The 23679-nt window shown below is 38.6% G+C and overlaps 1 protein-coding gene across 6 annotated transcripts in view; it reads left to right on the forward strand.

Annotated features, from left to right (window-relative positions):
* The window catches only part of CFAP43 (cilia and flagella associated protein 43), a 75191-nt gene extending 51651 nt beyond the window's left edge, over nucleotides 1-23540 (forward strand). For 4 of the 6 annotated variants that reach the window (XM_045569355.1, XM_045569357.1, XM_045569358.1 and 1 more), the window contains 16 exons: nucleotides 406-636; nucleotides 3203-3409; nucleotides 4872-4961; nucleotides 5263-5343; nucleotides 6259-6384; nucleotides 6619-6738; nucleotides 8979-9086; nucleotides 10650-10736; nucleotides 11338-11426; nucleotides 13634-13847; nucleotides 14902-15014; nucleotides 16923-17082; nucleotides 20306-20470; nucleotides 22118-22198; nucleotides 22826-22979; nucleotides 23168-23540. In XM_045569355.1, the coding sequence (XP_045425311.1) occupies nucleotides 406-636; nucleotides 3203-3409; nucleotides 4872-4961; nucleotides 5263-5343; nucleotides 6259-6384; nucleotides 6619-6738; nucleotides 8979-9086; nucleotides 10650-10736; nucleotides 11338-11426; nucleotides 13634-13847; nucleotides 14902-15014; nucleotides 16923-17082; nucleotides 20306-20470; nucleotides 22118-22198; nucleotides 22826-22979; nucleotides 23168-23334 (2193 nt within the window). In that variant the 3' untranslated portion in view covers nucleotides 23335-23540. Of the gene's footprint in view, nucleotides 1-405; nucleotides 637-3202; nucleotides 3410-4871; nucleotides 4962-5262; nucleotides 5344-6258; nucleotides 6385-6618; nucleotides 6739-8978; nucleotides 9087-10649; nucleotides 10737-11337; nucleotides 11427-13633; nucleotides 13848-14901; nucleotides 15015-16922; nucleotides 17083-20305; nucleotides 20471-22117; nucleotides 22199-22825; nucleotides 22980-23167 lie in introns of those variants that run through there. The other 2 variants (XM_045569359.1, XM_045569360.1) reach the window with 2 other exon arrangements.
* The last annotated feature ends 139 nt before the right edge of the window (nucleotides 23541-23679 follow it).

The raw sequence follows: 23679 nt of genomic DNA on the forward strand, positions 1-23679 counted from the left end.
ACACACAATGAAGGCATGCCTAATTCTTCTTAACCTCTACCCACCAGTCCTACGTGAACAAGTTTCTTTGTAAAAGACGAAGAGAAGATACATTTCTTTAATAGTTAAGTACCAAGAAAGACTCGAAATACTTCCAAGCACGTGTCATCCTGACAGAAAAATATAAATGTTACATAATCTCAAGGACAATTTTTGTTCCTTTGATTTATCTACATTTTATCAGTTTCCGAAGCTTCACTTCTACAGCAGTTTCGGGATCTATCCATTGTTTTGAATTCAGTTGTTGGCAAGACAATTTAGCATCTTACAATGATTGTTTGTTGAAATAAGTAAGTTGTCACAAAATTGCCCTTTAGAGAATTTTTGTTATTGCATAACTTCCATATCATCTTTTTCTATATTTAGCTACGAAAGGAAATTGTAGAGGTTCATTCTGCAATTGGCTTGGTTAAAAAGCATCATGAAGAGGATGATGAGGAAGAGGAAGAGGAAGACAAGATAGCAAAAAATGCCAACTTGCCCAATTACCTTCTCGGGAGTCTGAGTACTGATTTTGGGGTAGATACCTCATTGCTGACAAGCCAATTAGAACTTCATTCCAGAGAGGAGAAAATTAACCAAATTATATTACTAAAAGTGGGTGAATTTTTTATCCTCAAAAATCTCTAAAACTCCCCTTCAGGTGTTTTTAAGGGGCTCACATTGAATGAAACCTAATGCCAATCAAATGATGTCTTTAAAATACATAGAAAGGCTGGGTGCAGTGGCTCATATCTCTAATCTGAGCACTTTGGGAGGCTGAGACAGGAGGACTACTTCAGGCCAGGAGTTTGAGATGAGCCTGAGCAACACAGTAAGACCCTGTCTCTACAGAAAAATTAGCCGGGTGTGGTGGTATAGGCCTGTAGTCCCAGCTACTCAGGAGGCTGAGGCAGGAAGATCGTTTGAGCCCAGGAGTTGGAGGTTGCAGTGAGCTAGGATGATCCCACTGCCCTCTCGCCTGAATAATAGAGGAAGACCTTGTCTCAAAAAAAGTGTTTTTAAATAAATAAAATAAAAAACACAGAGAAATATGCAGATGGCCAGTGTCCATGTCCTTTAGACAGAGCTTGTATATGAGAGTTGATTTCAACCTTTCAGACTGGGTTTTCTGATACCAAGTTTTCTAAAGAACATCCACCCTGGCTGACACCACAAACCGTTCTTCTGCTTAGATCTTCAGTAAGCTCAGAGATAAAAGATATCTTTGAACTCCATATTCTTGGCAACCCAGATGTCAACTAGGATCTCCTTGTAAGATCATGATGTGATTGCTCAACCCAGGGTAATAAAAATTTTCTCTCTAAGATTTCTGAAGGCCGGGCACGGTGGCTCATGCCTGTAATCCTAGCACTCTGGGAGGCCGAGGTGGGAGGATCGCTCGAGGTCAGGAGTTCGAGACCAACCTGAGCAAGACCGAGACCCCATCTCTACTAAAAAATAGAAAGAAGTTATCTGGACAACTAAAACTATATATAGAAAAAAATAGGCCGGGCGCGGTGGCTCACGCCTGTAATCCTAGCTCTGGGAGGCCGAGGCGGGTGGATCGCTCGAGGTCAGGAGTTCGAGACCAGCCTGAGCAAGAGTGAGACCCCGTCTCTACTAAAAATAGAAAGAAATTATCTGGCCAACTAAAAATATATATACAAAAAAATTAGCCGGGCATGGTGGCTCATGCCTGTAGTCCCAGCTACTCGGGAGGCTGAGGCAGTAGGATCGCTTAAGCCCAGGAGTCTGAGGTTGCTGTGAGCTAGGCTGATGCCACGGCACTCACTCTAGCCCGGGCAACAAAGTGAGACTCTGTCTCAAAAAAAAAAAAAAAAGAAAAAAATTTAGCCGGGCATGGTGGTGCATGCCTGTAGTCCCAGCTACTCGGGAGGCTGAGGCAGTATGATTGCTTGAGCCCAGGAGTTTGAGGTTGCTGTGAGCTAGGCTGACACCACGGCACTCTAGCCCGGGCAACAGAGCGAGACTCTCAAAAAAAAAAAAAAAAAGGACTTCTGTAAACTTGGGGGTTTAGAGATAAGGTGTGGGGTCCCTATGGCTCTAAGCACCTACTCCTTACTTTCTACCAAACAAGTCAGTCTCAGAACACATCTGTACATGTACAGGCCCAAACTGTGGGTTTTCGAAGATGCACTGAAATTGTACCAATGCAGATAGTTTGAAATTTAATGCTGGCTATTCCTGTTCCCGAAAGCCATGTCTGCAATTTGAATTCTAACCTCCTGCCATGTTCTGAGCTCTCCCTTCCTATCCTTTTCTCTTCTTTTTCTCCTCCAACCCCTGAAATTCCTGTTCATTTATACTCAGAACTATTTAGTTATGTCTTGTTGCTCAGCTTCTGCTGAACCTTGCTCCCAGGGTCTCAGCTTGCTACTTTATTTGGGTGTTTTCCTACAAGGAGGTAATTTCAGCCCAAGAGAAATTCTCGTGCTATCTGTTAAAATCCTTTTTTCCTCACCCTACTTTAATGATTTCATCTTCAGTAAGATAGATGTATGGACTGAATTCTGATGGTGACATAAAGGCCACGTTGAGTTGACCATCGCAGGAGTAGGGACAATCCAGTTGGCCCCACTGTCCCCTTAGGAGCTGGTCCATCCAGCTGTGTGGCCAGCTCAGGTTTCCTTCCTACCTGAGAATGACCTGTCTCTGTAGAGGAAAAATATTGTGTATGGTGGTACTGCTCTGGGGGCTTCTCCAACCCCCCTCTATGGGCTGACTCTTCCTCTCCACATCTCCCCCACAGTTCCAATGTGTCCAAAGACACTTACCAACTTAAGTCCTGTGTATTGCCTTTTAAATGTTTTATGCTGGATTTTGTACAAAAGTAGAGAGAATAGCCCACTGAGCCTCCAAGCACCCATCACTCACTTCAACGTTCGTCAACATGCCTGCACAGTAAGCTACCACTTACATTTCAGGAAGTAGTCATGATATAATAGGTGCACTGTTGCCTTAATCCTACCCAAGATTAGATGCCACTGTAGATTACTGAACCAAGAAATGATTTAATATAAGCAAGATTCCAGAAAAACTATTTTACCTTCTTGAAAGATAATTTGTGGAATGATTTTGGAGGGAAAGCATAACGGTGGGATCATGTTGCCAGTACAGCTACAAGATGTGATGTGTTTTCAGTAACATATTGTTATTTCAGGATATCATTTACAAGGTAAAAACTGCTTTCAATAGAGAGTTTGATGCCGCATATAAACAAAAAGTGTTTGAAATTGCACGTGTGAAGGAAAGAAATGTTCGAATTCAAGAAATCATTTTAGATCTGGAGTTGGAAGAAAAAGTCTGGCAACCAGAATTTGAGGACTGTGAGATGCCGGAGAGAATGCTCGTTGTGGAAAATGAGGAGGTACAGGCCAGCTACATCACCTTCCCCTTCTCCCACGGGCGATTCTCCCCAGTTTCTGTTCACTCATCCCGTTTCCACTGCTGGAAGCGGCTGTATTAGGCAGCACTCTGGTCACAGGTAGCAAGGTCAGGTGATAGTGCCTCAGGAATAATTGCATTTCTTTTATGAATCTCCCAGAGTCCAGGGGGGATTTGGACACCGAGCCTAGGAAGAAGCAGGGACCAAAGACTGGAGCCTCAGGGGGAGGGGGGAGTCCAGAAGCCCTCTTTCTTCATCTCTTAGTTCACTCCTCTCTGCATTTTGTTTTCCTCTGGCAGTTTCTACTTTAATCTCCTCCACACCAGAGAGCAGCTGGTCTGAATTAGAATCTCTTAGTCCCAATTCTGGGTTTGCCTGGGAAAGGGCTCCTTGGCCCAGCGTCGGTCCAGTGACCGTACCAGCCGGAGAGGTTGGGTTACACTGTGGGAATGAGGCCAGCAGAGCTCCAGTAATTATCCAGGTCGTTCGGGCAGTGTGGGTCCCAGAGAAAGGGGACTTTCTGGACAGCTTTCTTCAAAGGTATTGGCACAGAGGCAGTTGCAAATAAATATTTGCTTCAAGAAAACAATTAAAATATGTCTATTTTCATTTTTTTTTAAGTAAAAAAAAAAATGCTAGGGAACACTCAAAGAAAAACCCTTGCTCACATGAAGCCAACTTTATTACTTGGAAGCATTATAATAGCAAGTACTTTTACAGTCCATTAGATGCTGGGCACCATTCTAAGTGCCCTAGATAGATTAAAACAAATTTATCATTGTAAGACCTTATAAGGTTGGTACCAATATTACCTCCATTTTAGAGTAGCTTGAACATAGTCACAAAGCTAGTAAGTACCAGAGTTGGGGTTCGAACCCCAACCATCGTGCTTCAGAGCACATCTTCTTCATCTCCACCCTCTGCTGTACTTTTTTAGGCAAGTTGTTTTTTTCTGAACCAGACTCTTGCCATGTGACCTAAGACTCTGGAGCAAGGTGACAGCAGGACCTCACTCTGCTGGTCTCTAGAGGGCCCTGCTGGGGGCAATCACTTTGTATCTGTGTGTATCTCTCCAAGCTTGCTTCTCCTTGTACTCTAGTCCATTCTGTGTTTAGGAGAGTGACCTTGTTACAAGCCAAACGTGTTTTGTCCCTCGCCTGCCTAACCCCTTGCAGAGGCCAGTCACTTCCCTTAGGACAAAGCCCACAAGCCCCTTCCTAACTGCCCCCGCCTTGTCCAGCTGCTGTCCCACCTGGCTGCATTCTGGCCATGCTTCATTCTTGCGGTTGTGGAATGCCCCAAGCTCTTGACCTAAATTGGTTGCAAACTCTGGATAGTCCCTTTCATACCCTTCGTGTCTTCTGGCCTCCTCCCAGTATGTGGAAGGAAAGTCTGGTTTGAATTTTATAAGAATGACAGCAGGAAGCTGCATTTTCTCTTTCAGATCACAGCTCGCAAGCACGTTAATCCCTGGCAAAAAGCCAAAGCGGAATTGATTACAATCCACGAAATGGAGCGTCGGCTTCAGTCTCAGGTATGCAGTTTTGCTCACACGGTACCGAAGACCCTCTTTCCTGTAAGGATACTGGTTCCTAGTTTGGTTTAGTCGTCTTACACTTGTATTCCACTGTAGAAATACACGAAGGCGTTTGTCACTGTCAGAGGTCGCTCTGGTCTCAGCTGGCCTCCTTCCCTTCTCTCCTCCACACCACTGCCCACCTTCCCTAGGCCCAGATGCAGTCAGTCATTCCAACATGGGGGGGAGGCTGCCCCTGCTGCCACGTGGTGTCAGATTCCTGTCTCAGCTGCCCTCTCTGATTCCGGCTCTTTCCCAGAGCACCGACACGAGACACCGAGCCCTGAATGACATGATGGGAGGTGTTCTGGAAGTGAAGAAGGAAGACATTTTGAGAATGGTGAGATTTCTGACCATCCTGGTGGAAGGTGGGATGGGGTGGAAAGAGCTACTTAAATTTCACCGTCTGTGTCCTAGATGAACCTGAGTTTTAGAAATTCTACAGCAACAAATATTACACAACCTGCTAGTCCCTTATAAACTGAAGACTTGCTTTCTGATCTAATAAAAAGCAAACAAATGAACCAAAATAGGTAACCATAACCACAGTGCCTTGGGGCCCTACAGAAGGCAGGGATACCGCTTTATCCAATTCTTCAGATACACCAGGAAACATTTTGATACCTGATGCAGGTGTTCCTGGAGCTCAGGTGTAGTTTTAACTGTGAAGACACCAACACATACCTCTGAGTCTATCACCTAAGAGACTGGGCATATCCTACACTGCCCACTCTTACCCAAGTCACACAAAAAAGCAGGTGTAACACTTTGTTCATACCTTTTGGTCAAAGTGTCAGGTCATTGTCCTTGCCAATGTGAAGCACTGTACCTCTGTACCTTTTTTTTTTTTTTTTTTTTGGAGACAAGGTCTTACTCTGTGTCCCGGGGTAGAGTGCAGTGACGTCATTACAGCTCACTGCAACCTCCAACTCCTGGGCTCAAGTGATCCTCCCGCCTCAGTCTCCCGAGTAGGTGGGACCACAGGCATGTGCCACCATGCCCGGCTAATTTTTCTATTCTTTTGTAGAGAGGAGGTCTCGCTATGTTGCCCAGACTGGTCTTGAACTCCTGGCCTCAAGCGATCCTCCCAACTCAGCCTCCCAAAGTGCTGGGATTACAGGCGTGACCCGCCTCACCTGGCCAGACTGTGCCCTTTTAAAGGGCTTCTTTTTGTGCTGTAATGATGACCTGGGGTTTCACCGCACTGCCACCCTGTGTCTGAGCCCACAGCATATGCTTTTCCTTATGTCTCCAGGTGATTCCTCAGCCTCCTTTCATGACAAAACCTGATGCCATGTGGACCGAAGAGGAAAGGAAAGAATTCAAAGATTATGAGAAAAAAGTCAAGGAGTTAAATGAAGAAAAGGATAAGTACAGAAAGGTCAGAAGAGCAAAGAATTAATGTAACCTACCACATCCACAGTTTTGTTTCAACATCTTTTCAATCTTGCTTTATTTTCTCAGTGCCTTTTATAGCTTAAGGATAATGTTTCAGAGAGTTGAGAGAAGTAGGTGGAGATAAACTTAAGGCCTCCCTCATGGCAAAATGTAAACACCACTTCCCAGGAGCATTTAATATTCCCAAAGGTTAACTTTACTATTGTCTTCCTTTTAGTCATTAGAAGCAGAATTGAAGAAACTTCAAAACTCTATTCAAGAAAGCACACAGAACTTTGATGAACATTTGAAAAGACTCTTTGAAAGGAGAGTAAAGGCAGAGATGGTTGTCAACCAGGTAAATAAAAGCTTTACTTATGTGACTTTTTCTTTTAAGGAGCCTCTAGAGACCTTCCATTGTTCTTAGAATAAAGACCAATACCCGGGCCTGAGTCCCTCTCCAGCCCCATCCTGGCCACCCTCCCCCGTCTTGCCACACTCCCTCTTTCCATCCCTTGAACACACCCAGCACGTCCTTCCTCACGACTCTGTCGACTTTGCTAATCATACTCTCTACCAACTTCCATGCCTCCTAGACGATATTCGTCCTTCAGGTCCCAGCTTAAAAGTTAGTTCCCCAGACTAGGTTATATCTTCCTACTATACACTCTCTTCTTTTCCCTTCTACCACATATTGCACCTGAATTTTAATTTATGTGAGGTTATTTCTTAGTGCATCCATGAGTCTTTCTTGCTCATCTCTGTATCTCCAGCAAGTAGCAAAGGGCTTGGTTCATAGTATACATTGACTTAATGCATAATCCTCATGCCCCAAAAGACTAGATGAAAAATCTCTCTTAATTCCCAACCTATCAATTGAGTTTAAGAGGAGAATAATGATATTTCGAGAATGCGCCATCTCTCAAATATACATGCTCCCATTCTCAGAGAGCTGTTGGAAGATGTGCCTCACTAAAGCCAGGGTTGAACAAGAAAAGATGATGCAGCACTGGAGGCGGGTGGAGGGACTCTCCAGGAGGATGGCTGCATCCTCAGGGTCCCAGCAGGTGCGATATACTGAATGGGTTACATTTAACAGAGTTTAATGAAGGGACTTTTTACAGAAGTATGGACAGGGTTAAGGGAAATGGCAAGGAATGGTAAACATCTTGGGACTAGAAGCCACTGGCCACCAGCACCATCTGTAGAGCCAAGAGAAGCTTAGAGGCATGGGAAGAGAGCTGTTCCCAGAACCCAGCAAGACCTGTGGCCATAGGAAAGGACAGCCCCTCAGAAGCTGTGGTCATAGACAGAAGACCATGGCCACCAGCCTGGCAGAGAGTGGTGTGTGTGGAGTGGGGGTGAGAGGGAAGATTGAGAACAAATGCCCCTGCAGTAGTCACAACAGCCAAAAGGTAGAAACAACCAGATAGGCAACAGCTGTGAATGGATAAATAAAATATGGTTTATCTGTGCAGTGGAATATTATTCAGCAATGAAAAGAAATGAAGTGCTGATACGTGCTACAACATGGATGAACCTTGAAAACATGCCAAGTCTAAGAAGACAGACACCAAAGGCCACATATTGTATAATTCTGTTTATATGAAACATCCAGAATAGGCAAAGCTAAAGAGTCCGAAATTCGATACGTGGTTGCTTTGGGGGAAGGGAGGAGGCCTCTAGGAAGTAGAGGGGTTAATGGGAAATGACTGCTGAAAGATTTCAGAGTGATGACATGTTCTCAAATTGATTGTGGCAAAGGTTACACAACTCTCTAAATATACCAAAAACTAAAAATTATACACTATACTAAAATTATACACATTAAAAGGTGAATTGTGTGATATGTGAATTATATCTCAATAAAACTGTTGTTTAGAAAAATATATGCTTAGACCATCTTGTCACACAAGATAATGAGGAAACTACTAGGTAATATCAAAAGGACTTAAGAGCCAACTTAAAATATCTCCCCTAAATGAGACAATTTAGGATTCAAAGCACGGCCGGGCGTGGTGGCTCACGCCTGTAATCCTAGCACTCTGGGAGGCCGAGGCGGGCGGATCGCTCGAGGTCAGGAGTTTGAGACCAGCCTGAGCAAGAGGGAGACTCTGTCTCTACTAAAAATAGAAAGAAATTATATGAACAACTAAAAATATATATAGAAAAAATTAGCCGGGCATGGTGGCACATGCCTGTAGTCCCAGCTACTTGGGAGGCTGAGGCAGGAGGATTGCTTGAGCCCAGGAGTTTGAGGTTGCTGTGAGCTAGGCTGACGCCACGGCACTCTAGCCCCGGCAACAGAGTGAGACTATATCTCAAAAAAAAAAAAAAAAAAAAAAGATGAAAAAAGTGAAGTAACTGAATAGTTACTATAACTATCTATATTCCCTTTGTAGTATAATTGTTATATAGTATATACTATGCAGTATAATTGTTACTATATAGTAATAATCTTTTTCTTTAAAATATTTCTCTTACTTGTATGCCATAAACTTGTTTGATTAGTGCCAAGTCTATGACCATCAATAGAAAGTCCTCTCTCAGAAGTATTGAGCATTTCCCCTCTACCTTTTTTTTTAAATATTTCTACAGGAGGAATTGAAAATAAATAACCTTGTTTTTTCTTTACTGTTGGATGAAGAATTAAGCTCCAGAGAACTATTCCTGAGCAACTACCTTGCAAAGCAGCAGCAGGAGAAAGTAAGTGCAGTGTCTGCTATCTGAGAACAAGCATTTTCTGACAGATACATTCATGGTTGAACAAGAGCTCACACATCTAGACCCTTCCTTCCTTCCATGCACCATTCCTACTCAGCCATGTGTATCCCTTGGCTTCCTGTCTGGACTTTGCTCGAGGGCCAGGTGAAAGTTCCCATTCCAATCTGTTAATAAAGTTATGTGATTCTGCATCTGCAATTATTTAGTCAAAAGAACTGTATAGCTTTCATATGACATTGTGGTTTATAAAATGAGGCCATGTAGCTTCCTGGTTGAAAGCACTGGCTTTTAACCACTGAGTGACTGTAGGACCTTGGATAAGGCATATAACCTTTCAAGCTGCTTACAAGGTCTTCTTTGGGGAATATTGTTTTCTCTGGACCGTAGGACACATTTTACTACACATGTAAATAGTGGGTTAGCTTCTAGAATAAAAAATTTCCATAATCTGAAAAACTCTATCTAAATATGAGCATGAATAGATATGGTTCATTAAAGAGACAATGAATATAAAATGCTTATCATATAATAAGTTTCAACAGATGTCAGCTTTTATCATATTAATAAAGGACATTTATGAATGTTTAACATTATATCATAAATGACATATGACCTTACTTTTTTCTAAGAGTCTGTTAAACAGCATATACGAAGCACCTTCTAAATACAACCCAACTCATAACAAGCTTGCAGTGTACTGGATTTCTTTCACAGACAAGAAGACCATCTCAGAGAGGCTGGGTAACATGCCCAAGTCACCCACCAGTATGTAATAGAGCAGAAACTGGAACTGTAGAAGTAAACGCAGCCCATCCAAATGAGAATAAGCAGAGGCTATTTAGTCAGAGCTTGGCATAGCAAGGGAATCGGCCACCATCACTTGCATTTGGCAGAGACTCAAAGGCAGGCAAAGGAGTGGGAAAGCTTTATAATGACAAGAAGGGAGGGCTTCAGGTACACCGTGCTCAGAAGTTGTTGGCATGAGGAAGTTGGTGGCAAACCAATAAGGAGGACAACCTATGCTATTGGTTTGGGGAACGTATTTGGCTTTCTCTGCAAGGTCATAAGTTGGAAATGGGAACAAAAATTAGAGAAGCTGGCAGTTATTGACCAAGTCCTGACACTTTGAGGCCAACCAAAGGTTGTGGTTAGCTGGTTGCTGCAGAGGTTGTGGTTCAGCATTCTACTTTTATGAATGGGTCTAGCCATTGTCTGTACATATATTCAGTCTCTCAGAACCTAGGTCCACGTGACTCCCAACGCTGTGCACTTTCATCATCCACACAGCCCTGCCAAGAATGCAGAGAGCTCCATAGACTGACTCACATACAGAGCTGGCTATACTTAGAAATAGGTGATTGGATGTTTAATCTTTTCAAGTCCCTAAATGGTTTACTTTCTTCTATAAATGTTATCTGTAATGGATACTTCATTAACACATTTATCCTGTACTAGGAAACTCTTTGTTCCTTTTAGAATCCCCAGTATTTTTGTTTATGCTGAAAAGTCTCCAATTCCATTTAACTATTCCTTATGTTATTATAGAGCCAGACTTCAGAAGCCATCCGGAAATCTAGAGAAGACCTGGATATGTACAAGGAAGAGTATGACAACTTACTGGCAGAAGACAAAGTGAGAGTCATTGTCTTGGTCACTCAACAATGCAGTAGAGTTGTTGCTGCCTGGATTTGGGGAAGGATAAAAGGGATCTAATTTAATTTCCTCACAGATTTTTCTCCTACTATACTTCTCCGTTATGGGTGAACTTCCTTCTATGTCATTATATGTTTCTGAAAATCCATGAGTAAAATGAATTTTTGTTAACTTCTCTGGTTTAGGCTTTCTCTTGTGTAAAAAATAAGGACATCATCTAGCTTTTAGGGCTTTTTTCAACTTCAGATTACAGACTCCATTAGTTGGTCATGAAATCAATTTGGTAGGCTGTGACTAGCAGTTTTATAATAGAAAAGAATAGGGTATAATAGCCTAAAGAAGACAGAATGGAATGAAATGGAATGGGATGGAATGGAGTGGAATGGGATGGAATGGAGTGGAATGGAATGGAATGGAACAAATAGACTAGAATAGAATGAATAGAATTGAATAGTATAGAATAGAATAGTAACTTGCATGCCTTATGGGTAAATACTATTTTGGAAACTTCTGTTTCCCAAAACAAATAAAAAGTTTCTGAACAAAATTGCAATCCTCACAATAAAGTCTTTGTCCTTAGATTCTCGATCGGAGCTTTAAAAAGGAATTTTCTGAAATTCCCAGTCATCAAGTCGATACACTCTACAAACTTTTTAAACGCCGACCAAGGTTTGTTTTTCCTTTGCTATTATGTTTCTGAGAAAAAGTTTGTAAATGAAAAAGAGTGCTATTTGATTTCAGCTTTTCTCCCAATTAGATGGAAATATTCAGTATAATAATCTTTTAGGTGGACATGTTTAAGTGTCTTGATCATAATTTGGTGTTTTTTAAGATGGCACCTGTATCTTAAGGTAAGGGATGAAGAAGAATTTATTTTTATTATGTAAAAACAGTTAAGTATCTGTGTAAGTATAGTGCTATTATAGGTTCTACTTTATACATGAAAGCTGTTCTTTTTAAGACATAGATGGCATATAGATTTATAAACAGCTTTTTCCAAGACATACTCCAGCAAATATGAGTCCCTGGCAGTATGAATTGGATTGCATGTAATGGTCTTCCAGGACTCAATAAGTTTGTGAGAAACACTGAGTTTTGAAAAAATAAGATAAACAGCTTTCCTTAATGCAGAATTTCTCAGAACTTGCTATTGGTCTTTGGATCACCAAGTATAAGGAAAAGAGTAAGCAGGGATTTCCACAATTAGTTGACCACAAATAGCATTTCCTCAGAGTGTCTTATGTGATTGTGCTCAAGACAAAGGTTGAAAAAACACCAGAATGAATAGCAGAAGATAAACATTTTCTAAAAAATTCTAAAAGATCTGATTTTTTTTCTGAGAATAGCTTTAGAGTTTCATTTCATTGACTTCCAACTTTATACATTCACATTCTCATAGTTTTCAGTAAAGCGTAATCTAAAAATCATGGAGTTTGTCACAAAGGTGTAGGATAATTTCTACCTGAGATACAAACTCATTCTCTCCCCTGGGACAGGTTACATACAACATAGGGAATTTAACCGGGAACATGCCTCATGTCTTGGTTTCCCTGTTTTTAAAGGAATGAGTTATAAGAAGCCCAAGTACATACCTTTTCCTTGTGGAGAAAGAAGTGAGACTGCCTATGTATTGGGAGCAGCAGTAGGAAAAGCACAAACCTTTGTTGTCAAACAGAATTACTTTTAAATCCTAACTCCAACACCTTTCAGACCTGCAGCCTTGGGCCAAGAGCTTCTCTCAGAGCCTGGCTTTCCTCATCTAGGGGGATGATAATATAGCACCACCCTCACCGTGTCTTGGAAAGCACTTGATCATCAGTGTTAGGGTATGAAGGTCATATACAAGCGAGAAAGAATTTTCATACAGTGATTAGGATATACAGAAGTAAAAGGTTTATTTGTTTTCCCGAGAAGGAGAGAGAGAGAGAGAGAGAGAGAGAGAGAGAGGAGGGAGTGGCCTCAACACACAGAGAAAGGAGTGAAAATGCTGGGCAATTGAGGGAAAGCAGCTTGTGTTGTAAAGGGTAAAAATGGCTTTTTTATTCTCTGCTTTAGCAGACTGATAACAGAAGCAACTGCAAGATGTCAGGGAGGTTTTTTTTATTTTTCTCTGTAAGGCTGACTTTATCTGAGTCCTTGAATTCTGATACTGGGGAGAGCTAAAGTGGAGAGCTTGCATCACTACTGTCTGCTTAGGGTTCTTCAAGGCTGAGAAAACAAAGTCTTAGAGATAACGAGTTAAACCATACGTGTTTTAATTAAACGAAACAAAGGGGGTAGTTGTATTGTGGGTTTCCTTTTCAAAGGGACAATTATGTGCTGTGAGTTTATTTCTCTCTGTTAGGTAGGTTATTAGTAAGGCCACCTTTCAGTGAGTGCCCGGCACAAATCTTTATCTCTTTCCCTTCCCAGCTGCAGCCCAGGGTAACAAAACCAATCCATCAATGTAGATTAAAAGAGACACTCCTCCAGTTTCACAAACTTCTAAATGTATTACTGGCTACTCACCTGCAAAAAGGATGCCAGCAGAGGATGTGCAAGACAGAGCCAGGGAACACCCACACTTCTCTTGGGCATTTATCTGCCTGTTTACAATACACAGAAGGAAGACATGTCCTAGCACAGGTAAAGCTGTCAGTGCTGACAACAGTGAGGGACATCTACAGTCCAGTCACAGTCCTGTCTGGGAATGCAGAGAGTGTGGAAGAAGAACAGAGCGGGTGCCTTTCTCTGTGGAATAGTTCACCCACTAGCCCTCAAGTGCCAAAGGAAAGAGCCATGCAATGTGCCCTGCCTACTCTAAAGGTCTGATTGTTTAACATTGATATTTTTTGTGAAAATATGAAACGTTGATGGGCTTTTCTTGATAATACCAGGATTCACAAGCAGAAAACACACACAGAAACAACCAGTATTGTCCCTTTTGGAGAACGACCAGGATCTGGCAAGTTGAATAGGGATAACTTCGCCCAGTTAATGAAGGCCATGGACGAGCTGGACAATATTCATAACATGCCAGAAGGCTTGGACCCCTCGGTCTGGGATCATTTCTGCGCAACCAGACGAACAAAAGTGGAAAATGAACAGAAAGTATGTAACAGTTTAATTTAATCTAATTTAATTCTTAGTGTGATATCAAATATATAGTTTACATTGGTCAGTGCATCCACAAAAGCTAATTATTTAGATATTCCTGCTAGGTAGTAGTCGGCAATAATAACAATAAAATAATTATATTAACCTTGGTGCTATTGAGGGCTAAGTATAGGCCTGTGCTTGTGGACTGGCGCTGTCAAAAATAGTGGCCACTAGCTATATGTGCTGATTGTGCACTTGAAATAAATGTGGCCAGTCCTAACTGAGATGTGCTGTAAGCAGAAAATTTAGAAGACTTTGAATTAAAAAAAAAAAAATGAAAAATATCTCATTAATATCCTTATATTGATTATAAGTTGAAATGATAACATTTTAGATATATTGTGTTAAATAAAATGTATTAGTAAAATTAAGTTTATCTGTTTCATTTCACTTTTTATAACGTGGCTACTGCAAACTTAATATTACATACATGACTCGCATTTATGGCTCACATTCTATTTCTCTTGGACAACACCGTTGTAGATTATTTCATTTTGCATAGATTAGAATTATATCTAGCTCAGCAGAACCAACTTTATAGTTTTGCTAGAATAAAAAGCCAGTGTAGCAAAGGGTAAAAATTTGAGAACATGTTTATTTGAGAAGAGAATCCTTCCTCTTGCTGCTTCTTGACCACTCCCTCAAATTTCTTAAATTCAGTGCCGTATGCATCAGGCTGGCATATTGTTGTTAAAGTATCTATGATGTTATAATTTCACCTAAAGTGATGAGAACAAATTGAAAAATAAGGTATAAGAAAAATTCTAATTGTTCGCATACTTGATTTTCACCAAGAGGCAAATTTGATACTTTTCAAGTTATTCATGGAACTTACCGTATAAGTTTTAGACATCTTTTACTACATAATGGCAGGGATTTAAAATTTTATTATTTTCTTAGAAAGATGGGCTTGTTAAGGTTTTGAAACAAAAAAAAGTTAAAAGATAAATGTTTTCTAAATTTGGAGCTCTGTATCTTCTGAGATATTTGTGACTTGTTTCTTCAGGTAAAGCAGAAAGCAGCTGGCTTAATGGAAATGGTGGCTTTCCTCCGGAAAAGAGTTGAGGAGGATGAAAAGGTGCAACAAGAGATTGAGAAAGTGTTCCATGAACTCATCCTGTAATTTGAACCTCTTTTTCATGTTCACCTATTCTAAGGTTTTAGGGTGGGAATCTGTATTGCAGGCTTAGAAAGAATTCTTGACACAAAAATTAGGATAGAAAGAAGTAAAAAGTTTATTTTACGGTACGGTGGCTCACACCTGTAATCTTAGCACTCTGGGAGGCCGAGGCAGGAGGATCGCTTGGGGTCAGGAGTTCCAGACCAGCCTGAGCAAGAGTGAGACCCCTTCTCTACTAAAAAGAGAAAAAATTAACCAGGCGTGGTACCATGCACCTGTGGTCCCAGCTACTCAGGAGGCTGAGGCAGAAGGATCACTTGAGCCCAGCAGTGTGAGGTTGCTGTGAGCTAGGCTAACACTACGGCACTCTAGCCCAAGTGACAGAGTGAGACTCTGTCTCAAAAAAAAAAAAAAAAGTTTATTTTACTTAGAGAGAGAGAGAGAGAGAGAGAAAGGCTTGGCACACAAAAAGTGCCAACCCTGAGGGTTAGGGGTTTGGGGGTTTTTACTGGGGCAAAGCAGGGGGAAGAGTTTATTGTTGCAGACTGATACAGAAGACAACTGTGAAACGGCTGCATTCATTTTCCCCTTTTATTTCTCTTCTTCTTGAGGCTGGCTTATCAGGGTCCTTGGAATGTGGTCTGGCAGGAACTGGGGGTTCCCCATTCCTTCTATCTGCTCAGTTCTTTTAAAGTGCTGTAAAACAAACTCTCAAATAAAACCATTTAAGTCACAGGTGGTTAATCTTAAAAACAAGGAGTTGAGCCACAGATAGTTAATCAAACAAAGACCAACAGTTGTGTGTTATGGTCTTTCTCTTCAAAAGGGAAATTATGTGCTGTGAGTTTTCTCCTTTTTTTTTTCCTGTTAGCTAGTTTGTTAGAAAGGTCATGCTTTCGTAAGCCAAGGCTAAATTAGGTTGTGTCATCACTGGGGGAGAATGCCCATTGACTGACTGGTTTACAGCTGGTGCAAACTTACCCCAGCACTGTGCTTTAAAAAAATCTCTTTTTAAAAAAGTGCATTGCATTGCATGTGACTGGCATGGAGGGAAAATAAAAAGAAAAAAAAGTGCATTGCGTTACATAAGGCCTTGATTCAGGAGGAAACTTCCCCACATGTTCCCTTGCTCTTTTTACAAATAAACAAGTTTTAGAAATATTTTAGTATGTTTTAATCTGCCCCTTCCACATAAAAATATAAAGAACCTGTTTCTGCCAATCAGTACTTTTGGGCTGAAGCTAACTCTGTGGAAAATTAAGCAGATGTCCAAGAACTTACCCTGTAGACACCTAGCCAACTCATATCTTTTTCTTTAGGGGAGCTTGTTGTTTTTTACTGAGTGATTGGGATACTCTTTTAAGTCCTTGCTTCACTTTTGGCCATATTTGCAGCCACATTGACAAATACTTCTCTATTGTTCCCAAATTCATTGCTATACATCATTTTTAGATCCCGGCTATAAGGAGAAATATGCATTACCCAGAAATAGATTTGATAAATAGCATACAGATTAAATAGTGTTAATATAGTATCAGAAATCAATAAATACAGTCAAAACTCTAATAGATTTGCTATTAATACTTAGTAACATCTCTACTTTCTTCATTTTTACTTTATTTTTATTACAATCAAAATTATACAGTCCTTTCTTAATCCTAAAGTAAAATTTTATAAATGTATTGCTGTCCATACTTATTCTTTGAGCACCCAAGTATAATTCTTTATCAGGAGGAAGAGGTTTCAGAGCGACCTCTAGGAAAGCTCATCTTTAGGAAAATACTCTCCACACTAATCTCTAGCATGTTTTCCTTAAGCTGATTTGAATTTTATATTCTCAGATAATAGGTGAAATTTGAAATAGAAACATGTTACAACTACTTGCTTTGAAATCCTTTTTAATTTAGATTACAGGAAGAAAAAGTGAAATTCCAGTTGAATTTGACAATCCAAATTCTTCTTAAACAAGGACAAGTAGAACTGGAGAATTTCCAGTTAGTACTGGACTATCCTGATGCAATTCTCATCAACAAGACCATAATTGAAGACCTGAATTCTGTGATTCGGGTAATTATACTTTTTTTTAAAGAGAAAAAGACAACATATTTTCTGCTGTATCAAATATTTTACATTATTCTCTCATTTCCATGATAAGTAATTTTAATTCAGTTAACTCAGTGGTTCCTAACTGTGGCTGCACATTAGAATCACCTTAAGAACTTCACAAATGTGCCCAGACCCCACCTTCAGGCATGAGTATTTTTTTATGGACGCAAAGGTATGAATGTTTTATTTTAAAAACTTACTTAGTCAAGAATCTTATAAAATGTTTATAATAGCTTCCATTTTTATCAAGGCTAGCTAATAAAAATTTATCAGATAAAGTTTGTAAACTGTATTTTTACAACCACTGCATAATTTTCAGCTTTTGCTAATGGAAGTGTTTTATTGATTGGCCTTCAAGGTGCCACAGAATTTTCATCATTGTTTTCCTTTTTCTTAAGTGACCTTCTTTTATGTGCTTTTTTTAAATTTCAGAATATTATGGGGATACACACATTTTGGTTACATGAATTACTTTTATACAGTTTGAGTCAAAGTTGTAAGTGTGTCCCTCACCCAGATAGTGTACATTAGACCCGTTAGGTGTGAATTAACCCATCCCCTCTTCCCCCCTGCCACCTGCTTCATTTCCACTGAATTTTACTACCATATGTACACATGAGTATTGATCATTTAGTTCCAATTTAATACTGAGTACATGTAGTGTTTGTTTTTCCATTCTTGTGATACTTCACTTAGGAAGGTGGTCTCCAGTTCCATCCAGGTTGTTACAAAGGTTCTAGCTCACCATTTTTTTATGGCTGAGCAATACTCCATGGCGTACATATACCACATTTTGTTAATCCACTCATGTATTGATGGACACTGTTGTATCCACATCTTTGTGATTGTAAATTGTGCTGCTATAAACATTCAAGTGCAAGTGTCTTTTTTATAAAATGTCTTTTTTTGCTTTGGGTAAATACTCAGTAGTGGGATTGCTGGATCAAATGGTAGGTCTACTTTTAGTTCTTTGAGGTATCTCCATACTATTTTCCATAGGGGTTGAACTAGTTTGCAGTTCCACCAACAGTATGTAAGTGTTCCTTTCTCTCTACGTCCACACCAGCATCTGATGTTTTGGGACTTTTTAATAAAAGTCTCTCTGGAGTTAGGTGATATTTCATTGTGGTTTTGATTTGCATTTCCCTGATGATTAGAGACATTGAGCATTTTTTCATGTTTATTGGCCAGTAGTCTATCTTCTTTTGAATAGCTTCTGTTCGTGTCTTTTGCCAACTTTTTAATGGAGTCGTTTGATGTTTTCTTGCTGATTTGCTTGAGTTCTTTATAGATTCTGATTATTAGCTCTTTGTCGGGTGTATAGCATGCAAATATTTTCTCCCATTCTGTAGGTTGTCTATTCATTCTATTCCTTGGCTAGACAGAAACATTTTAATTTAATCAAGTCCCATTTTATTTATTTTTGTTGTTGCTGTGATTGCCTTTGAGGCCTTCTTCATAAATTCTTTGCCTAGGCTGATCTAAAAGAGTTTGTCCAACCTCTTCTTCTAGAATTCTTATAGTTTAGTGCCTTAGGTTTAAGTCTGTTATCCATCATGAATTAATTTTTGTGAGTGTTGAGAGGTGCATGAGTATTTTTTAAAAGCTTCCCCCATAATTCTAAGGTACAGGGAATTCAGGACCACAGCTAAATGTTCATTCTAATATGCCATAGTTTTGTTAGACCCAATCTACTCATCTAAAGGTAACCAGAGATAAGATTGGTTAATTTATTTCAGACCTTGTTTCTTTTTTAATATGAACATTTAGTATTATAGATTTCCCTCTAAGTTTTATTTTATCTGTATTCTACAAATTTTAATATTTTGTATTTTCATTTTCTTTCCATTTAAAATATTTTCTGATTTCCCTTGTGACTTCCTATTTGACTCATGGATTATTTAGACATGTGTTATTTAATTTCCAAATATTTGGGAATTTTGTGCAATTTAGGAATTATATGTTAATGTTACCATTTGTTTTACTTTTACAAATGCTATAAACCCAAAATATATTGTTGTTATTTTTGCTTTAGACAGTCAATTATCTTTTAGAATAATTTTTAAAAAATGTGAAAAAGTTATTTTTCGTTTACCTTATTTTCACTCACTATTTCAAAAGATCTTTATTTCTTTGTGTAGATCCAAGTTTCCATCTTGTATCATAAACCTTCTGCTTAAAGAATTTCCTTTAACTTAACTGAAGTATGGGTCTTCTAGTAATAAATTCTCTCAATTTTTCTTTGTCTGAAAAAGTTTTAATTACCTCCATTTTTGAAAGATATTGTGCTGGATTCACTGGATTGGCAGGTTCATGTATTTGTTTATTCCCTCTACAAGTCTTTTGGTGGAGTTTTTAGGGTTTTCTAAGTATAAGATCTTATCATCGGCAAACAGGGGTAGGTTGACCTCCTTTTTCCTGGATGCTCTTTCCTTTCCTCTTCCTTGGATGCCCTTTATTTATTTATTTTTTTGCTTGCCTGATTGTTCTGGGTAGGACTTCAAGTACTATGTTAAATAGAAGTGGTGACAGTGGGCATTCTTGTCTTATTCTAGTTCTTAGGGGGAATGCTTTCAACTTTTTCCCAATATGATGTTGGCTGTGGGTTTGTCATATATGGCTTTTATTATTTTGAGATATGTTCCTTCTATGCCTAGTTTGTTGAGGGTTTTTATCATGAAGAGGTGCTGGATCTTATCAAATGCTTTTCTGCATCTATTGTGATGATCATATGGGTTTTTTTGTGGTTTTCCATTTTTGTTTTTTGTTTTTGTTTGTTTGCTTTTCCACCAGCTACCAACCAGATACTGCTGTGCCTAGCTGCATTAAACTGCAATCCTTTATCCATAGCATCTGGTAAGAGGGCAATGAGCAGGGATACAAATGCATACAGTTTGGTAGACTAAGTGATGGCAAGAGGATTTTCTGCCTAATTGTTGACAGCTAAAGTAAATTGGCTCTGCCATTTAAATATACCGTATAATCCCTTCTGTTTTGTGACTATCATACTTTATAGTAATCAGATTTTGCCCAAGAAGTTATTTTTAATATCTGCTGCATTTTTAAAAGAAAATAGAATTATCTCTGTGATCCAAATGTTTTATAAGAATAGCATTCAGCTTCAAATAGTCTAGATCCTGTATGCAGAGATATATTATTTGAATATCAAATGTACTTTTTTAAGACTCAAGGACAAAAGAAAGTTGCTAGCATGATGGAAACTAAAGAGGTACACAAAGGAATATATCAGATTGAATGGGAGCATAAGAAAATGGAGATGGAAATGGAAGATCTAAATCAAAAGGCTTGGGATATTCAGATGCTGTTTTTCTCAAGAGATCGTCAAAAGGTAAGTTCTCCCTGTCCCCCCAACATAGTTTTAATTTTATTCATTAATGTATTCATTCATTTAACCAGTATTTAATCAGAAGCCTCTGTGATGTCAAGCGTATTCTCAGCCAGGAGTGTTTCCTAATATGTCTATGAATTCTTGTCTTTTTCTCCCAGTTGTTTACATCTGCTACCACCACTTCTTCATGATCTATTCAGTAGAATAATTCTTACAGTTCACTAAGCATTTTTTAGTTGTCAAATCCTGTGGTCAGATTTTCCCCATCATTACCATCCTTGAATTCTCTGTAGCATTTAACTATCTTGATTACCCATTCCTTTCCTTTTATCACCCCTGATTAATTTTACTTTCAACATGTCAGACCTCCTCCTCTCCTCGTCCTCTACTGAATTCTCTTTTGCCTCTAACCCTTCCCTATAGCCATTCTTTAAGATTCTGCTCTTAGCCACGTTTGTGTTTCTTTCCATGCCTCTCCCTTAGTGATCTCCTCTATTTTCCTTACTTTCCTGATCACTTTTAGAAGACTAATCCGGCTCTGTGGATTCCAAGCCAAGCTCTATTTCTGTATTTCCCACCTATCAGGAGCTCCTCTTCTTAATTTGCTTATTTTTGTTCTTTTCAGCCACTTGCTCAGGCTTGAAGTTTTAGTTATCTTTGGTTCCCCTCTTTCCCATGCCTTCCAAGTCTTGCCTAGTGTATGTATTTATTCCCTCATTTTCTATCCCCACTGCCCTGGTCCCAGGTCAGTCCTCCATTTTCAATGGTTTAAACAATCTTATAATTAATCTCTAACTGGTCTCTTGACCCCGGGTCTTCCTCTTATCTAATCTATACTGTATACCGCTGTTGGATTAGTATTCCTATTCAGTTCTAATAACATTACTATCCTGCTCAAACAATTTAAACTGCCACTTCTTATCTAGCAAACGAATTATGACATCCTTAGGTGGGCAGTGTCTTTCAACTTAACTTTTCAAACTCATGTCTCACTGTTCCTCTTATACATTAGTATTCTCAAATGAAACTTATTAATATTTTCTAGGATTCTACCTCTTTTTATCCATACTGGTTCTTCTATCTGGACTGTCTCTCCTAATTTTTGTTTTGAATACCCCAAATCTATCTAGTTTTCAAGGTCTAGTTTAAAAGTCACCTTCATAAAACCTTTCTTGATTTCTCAAGACTGGAGGAATTCCATCCCATCACAAACCACCTTTAAATTTGCATGACATTTTACATATCTTCTGGCAATCAATCATATCTATATGTTCCCTTTTCCTTGAAGGCTAAATCATGTTAGCTATCTTTGTATCTTCTTCAGTGTCTTTAAATGGGACACTGTTAATGTGGGACTCAAGTGGAATACTTAACAAATATTTGATGATTTGAATAAATGAATGAATGAGGACGTAAACCCTAGACATTTGTAATAATTAGTGTATTGAGTGAAATAATTAGTGTACATGAGTGTACTGATGGCTAAATAAAGGTAAATATCATTGGCACAAAAGTCAAATCAAACTTAACTTACATAGATATTTATTATTAAAAAAAGTAACTTTCAAAACTAAAACAATCATTATGAAGTTATCCATTGAAAGAGAAAAATATCCTTACATATATTGTGATTTTTTTGTTTCAAAGTACCTAAATGAACCCAACTATGAGTCTCTGATTAGTATTCAGATTGGCATAATGGAGCAAACCATTGCTGTTATAGATAAGGTAAGTCTCAAAAGAAAATGATCATTATAATCCCAAATCTGTGAATCATTTGAGCAAAGTATTAGTGCTTCAAATCATGAATTCAAACAGAGCCTAACAAAATCTTGGGCATTTACTAGAATTCATGAAGTAATTAGAGATCCCTGAATAGTGTCTTTGCAACCATAATCAGTAGAATAAAGCACTTCTTTTAATATTAGAATTAACCCAAGGAAATATCTGAATGTAAGTGGATTTTCTATTTCACATTAGTTCACGATTTATGTAATAGATGTGTTGATAGTCTTTCCTTGTAAAGGCTTTATGTTATCATAACTGAATAACAAATGCTCAGTTTTTGTTATATAACATATATAAAATAGAAACAAAGTAATCTGAAGCTTTTAAAATATTCTCTCATTTTTAAGACTATAATAATTTTTCTAAAATGTGGTATTAAGATCTCATTCTATTTTTCAACAACTGAGTGCCTACTACAGGTAGGCAGTATGCCAGGCATTAGGGATATGGTGGTAAGATGTTATCTTAATGATGATGTATTTAAAATATAAGAATAACGTCTTTATAAAATAAATTATATTTTTTCAAAAATTAATTTTGTGGGCTGTCATGACAACAAAATTTCAGACCCACAAAAAGAATGTGGAAAACTGCAAAAAACTACTCAAAAAACTGGGAAAGTTCAGCAATCAAAAAGATGTAGCAAATTATAGTCTAAGCTGCAATCTACGAGAAGAGTTGGTAGCTGTGTCAGAGAGAAAAGACATCTGTAATGCAATGGGTAAGCATTATTTTTCTTTAATCAACTGCAGGTTTCCTTAAAATAATCAGTATCCCTGAAATCTGTACAATAGTTATAAAGCTTCCAGCATTTCTTCCACATGTTTAATTGATTCTGAGTACTGCTTCTGTGTTTGAAAGTATTGATAATAATCCAGCTAATTCCTTTCTTCTCCATTTTTGGGATAGGCTCTAAATTGACTTGTGAAAAGATTGTCCAAGAACGACATGAAAACATGATGCAACAACAGAAGTTAACAAATATTTCAAAACAACAAGCTGAAGAGATTTCAATACTACAGGCTGAAGTAGAAAGATTACGGATGAAAACATTTCCTGCTCTTGTTAAAATGTAAAAACACTGGCAGGAAAACACAAGGCCAAATTAATCATTTTAAAAATCATTTCATTTGGGTAAAATCATTTCTTTTTCTTTCATACTGGGAAATTTAAGTAGAGTCTCCTTTTAGTTGCATATTTTTAATAGCCAATTGTTTAATTTTACCCTTGGTCAGCATATAAATTTTGGTCCTGCATGAATAAATGTGTAAAATACCATGAATTGTTGTTTTTATTCATGAATGAATAAGATTTTAAGTCAGAAAAAAATATTCAAGATCTTTTTTATTCATTTAATCTTAATTAGTTCAAAGATATTTTCATATTTATGGTATAGAAATTCTTATTTTTTTAATTTAATT

Source organism: Lemur catta, chromosome 14 (genome assembly GCF_020740605.2).
Source record: "Lemur catta isolate mLemCat1 chromosome 14, mLemCat1.pri, whole genome shotgun sequence".
In the NCBI taxonomy this organism is placed as follows: Eukaryota; Metazoa; Chordata; class Mammalia; order Primates; family Lemuridae; genus Lemur; species Lemur catta.